This window comes from Ipomoea triloba, chromosome 2 (assembly GCF_003576645.1).
Source record: "Ipomoea triloba cultivar NCNSP0323 chromosome 2, ASM357664v1".
In the NCBI taxonomy this organism is placed as follows: Eukaryota; Viridiplantae; Streptophyta; class Magnoliopsida; order Solanales; family Convolvulaceae; genus Ipomoea; species Ipomoea triloba.
In genome coordinates this window covers 2,956-6,810 of record NC_044917.1, presented here as the reverse complement: position 1 = coordinate 6,810, position 3,855 = coordinate 2,956, and the positions used below count along the sequence as shown (strand labels likewise).

The 3,855-nt window shown below is 35.7% G+C and overlaps 1 protein-coding gene across 1 annotated transcript; it reads right to left on the bottom strand.

Moving 5' to 3' along the window:
- Positions 1-569: 569 nt before the first annotated feature.
- LOC116005556 (protein FAR-RED ELONGATED HYPOCOTYL 3-like) lies at positions 570-3,069 on the bottom strand. The gene is made up of 4 exons (XM_031245780.1): positions 1,081-3,069; positions 878-940; positions 723-794; positions 570-626 (listed from the first exon to the last, which is right to left on the bottom strand). Exons 1-4 carry the CDS (start codon positions 3,067-3,069, stop codon positions 570-572), a joined length of 2,181 nt encoding a protein of 726 aa, XP_031101640.1.
- Between the last annotated feature and the right edge of the window lie 786 nt (positions 3,070-3,855).

Genomic DNA, 3,855 nt, shown 5'->3' with positions numbered 1-3,855 from the left:
TTATATTTGTACAAAACTATAATTATGCCAAGCAGGGCATCTTGTGCTCAATTGGTACATCTGTGGCTCTCCTTGATGGAATGTCACTAACAGAAAAAATATATTAAACAGATATTACACTGTAACAGAGTTGATAGTAACAAAAAATGCTCATAAATATGAATCGCACATTTTTACCATAATTCACTCTACCAAACATAAGTTATAGGTAATAAATAACAAAATTCACAAACTTTTAAATTTGACTTTTACAAAAACAGCTTAGAATTTTCTATTCACTGGAAAAAATAAAAAATCTCTATAATGTATATTATTTGTAAATGGTATTAAGTATACCAAACAACAAAAGCCCTCCTGCCCCCATTGCAGTGTACCTCAAGCTCCAAGAGCCCCCAAAGGCCCAAAGTCTCCAACAAGACCACAGGCACGACAAACAGCTAATGTCTACAAAGAGTCCATTTCTTTTACTAAAAATCTTTCTAACCACAAGATTAATTGGAAGCCTCTCCTCATTCTCCTCAAGCTTGCCTTGGATCCTCATTATCATTCAATTGTGATGAAGAGCTCACCTATGGTTCTTCCTGCATTGTCTGTTGGCTCCCGTAGTTTGGTGCCATCATGTTCAACTGTACCAGGAAGAGGAATGATGGCCAATTTAGAAGAGCACAAGTTTTTAAGCATAATAGTGACCATATTATATATAGCACAAGTGCACAACATACCATTCCTTGTACACCTTGTGGCAATTGTGGGCAATAATCATCCAATGTCATTGGTGTAGAGGTTAACATATCCTACAACAACAAAATATTGTTTTAATTTGCAAAATTAATAATTAAGTTCCAATGATAGTAGAATTGAAGCAAAGAAAACAAACCATTTGTGCAAAATTATCTGGTGCTCCTCCTGCAATCATAACATCCTGCTCCTCCGAGGTTACCTATGAAATAGATGAGGCATTATAATAGAAGGTATACTATTGAACGTTGGCCGAATTCATCACCTGCTCAATTCGAGACGTGGCTACTTTTCTTTTTATTATTTAACTAACACATCATGCACATTTTAAAACATACATACCTTTCTTTTTTTGGTTGGATTACTTTTCTTCTTATTTGTCTTGCTGGTTTGGTTATCTCCTTCTACCAAAAGATCAGGAGTGGATGAAGTCAAAGCACCAACACAATTCCCATAAGCTTCATCAAGTGCATGTAAAGCAGATGTATAGGTTTCTTGAGATAATGATCCTTCTTCACTCAATAACATTGCTCTTTGGCATAGATCATTGTATCTTTGGACTCTAGACTTGTTTTCTCCAGATTCAGCTAGCAGAGGGTATCTGTTCTTGGCATTTTTTGTCCATCTTTTCATGACATATTGCTGTGGGATGGTAGAAATGCCACGGATTTGGAGAACAACCATTACATGTCTACAAACATAGCCTTTCAACTCAAACAAATGGCAAGTACAAGACACTTCTTCTGGCTTATCTTCATTCACTATAACCATGAAATCTTGATCCTTTTCGCAATCTTTAATTCTGTAAGTTATACTGCCCTTCTCATCTTGCTTCTGTGATACAAGAACACAAGCAACAACACCCACAGCTTCGATTTGGAATTTCGTAAACACAGAATGTGTGTACACCCCTGCCATATGCTTCTCAAAGGGCGACGAAGTCTTCAAAACAGGCTGTTCGTTCGATGTATAAGAATCTGCCTTGGCTTCCTCTTCATACCTGTCTTGTAGAACAGCTTCATACTGTTTCACAAACTCTTGCAGTGTGGTGTTCTTATGAACATATTTGTCGAAGAACGAGTTCACACTTTCTGTTTCTGATCGAACAGCGTTAGACATTCCACCTAAAAATGCAGAATTCCCCCTCATAAGTGTAGGTACCCATTTTGTGCGCTCTTCATACAATGACAAAACCAATTCATTTTCTTTAAGTTCAAACATATCAACAAGATTTTGCCACCGCTCTTCAAACTCCTCGTCGGTCCATGGCCTGTAAATGCATTCTTCAAACTTCACCATAAATTCCTCCTCATTCTGCTTCACAGCATTTTTCACACTTTCTGAGACCTTTCCAAGGCAGAAAAAATGAAGGGATGATGGGAAAATTTCTGAGATAACTGATGTCATAGCCTGTTCATGGTCAGTGACTATGGCTTTGGGAGCTAGACCACCCATTGCTCTTAGCCATGTCCTCATCACCCAAGAAAGTGTTGCAGAGGTTTCATCAGATAGCAAGGCAGCTCCGAGTAACACAAACTGATAGTGATGATTCACCCCAATAAATAGAGCTATAGGGATTTTATACTTGTTTCTGACATAGGTAGCGTCGAAGGACACAACATCGCTAAAATGTGCATAATCGTGTCTGCTTTTGGCGTCGACCCATAGAAAGTTTTTCAATCGATGATCTTCACTTACTTCGACAGCATAAAAGAAGTTGGAATTCATACATTGCATCTGAGTGAAGAATTCCAGTAAAATATTTGCCTCCCCTGCATCCATAGCCAAATTCTGGCCTCCCTCACTTTGTATGGCAACAACATTTTTGTATTCGGCTAATTGTCTTGTCATTGCAGCATACACCCTCCTTGTCTGTTCACTCACAGCTTGGGGAGGCGAAAGCTCATGATTATGCTCTTTCTCAAATCTGTGTATAATCCATCTCCCATCAGATCTTCGCTTAACATGCATATAAGCATTGCAATCCGTCTTTTTACTTCTACCTTCAGCATTTTCTGGATCCTGACTACTACCGGGGGCCTTTGCAGATTTACCATTTCCCCGCTTTGTTCCAGACCTAGAACATGCAAATTTAGCATCAATGAACTCCCCCAAGGCCTTTGATCGACGGCTGTTTTGTATTGCTGTTTCAAACCCCATCGTCCTCGCATATTCTTTATAGAAGGTTAATGCTTCCTCATTGGACTCAAACTCCATATCAGCTGGGGGCTCAAGGTTTACATCTTGAAATTCCCCCACTTCATCACCACTACCAAGCCTCTCTTCATTGTTAACAGCATCATTTGTTTCAGCTTTCTCCTCTTTATCCATGATATAACTCCTAAGTTTTGTCTTCTCTGTGAACTTGAACTGAAATTTAAAATAAATAAATAAAAACATGTCAGATCACTTGCAGGTTCTTTTAACAAACACATTTAGCATCATCCAATTCTGGATTAAACATTTAAGCATAGCACTTAATCAACATTCAGACTTCATGCATTTACAAATAAATAATTAGATTACATATCACCGAAATAATTCTCACAAGTTATATACTAGAATTACAATTTAACACCCGCGAGTGGGTAGGGGAGCCTTGGTCACCCCACCCCACCCCACCCCAAAAAATTTAATAAATACTTATATATATATATATATATATATATTAAGAATAAAAATTTTCTATTGGTCCCTCTCAAAACTTTTTTAAAAAAAATGTTTACAATGCATATATTAAGTAAGCTCAAAACATATATTGAAGTTCAAATTCATCAAATAAAAAGAAATAAATCAAGTAATTAATTAGTCAGTTATTATATATTTTTAATATTTATTTACACTTTTTTTTGAAGATAAAAACATTTATTTACACTTTTATGATGTTTATTTTATAATTCAAAAGATTATATTTGAAATTGAAAAAACTAATGTTAGTATTCGTTCTTTAATTTGTGATTTTAAATTCCGTCCTCATTCTTAAATTTTGGAATATTAAGTTAATTAGTAAAATGAATATCATTTAATTATGTATAAAAAAAATGTTATCAACAAAATAATTGAAAATTTTTATTTGGCAAAAAGAGTGACAAGCAATATTATTATTGTATATTATGT

Excerpts from the sequence above, each read along its gene's own strand:
- LOC116005556 (XM_031245780.1), bottom strand. The coding sequence starts at position 3,069 with ATGGATAAAGAGGAGAAAGCTGAAACAAATGATGCTGTTAACAATGAA. Across the intron at positions 941-1,080 it reads ATCCAACCAAAAAAAGAAAG|GTAACCTCGGAGGAGCAGGA; the intron begins GTATGTATGTTT and ends TCTATTTCATAG. Across the intron at positions 627-722 it reads CACAAGGTGTACAAGGAATG|TTGAACATGATGGCACCAAA; the intron begins GTATGTTGTGCA and ends TTCCTGGTACAG.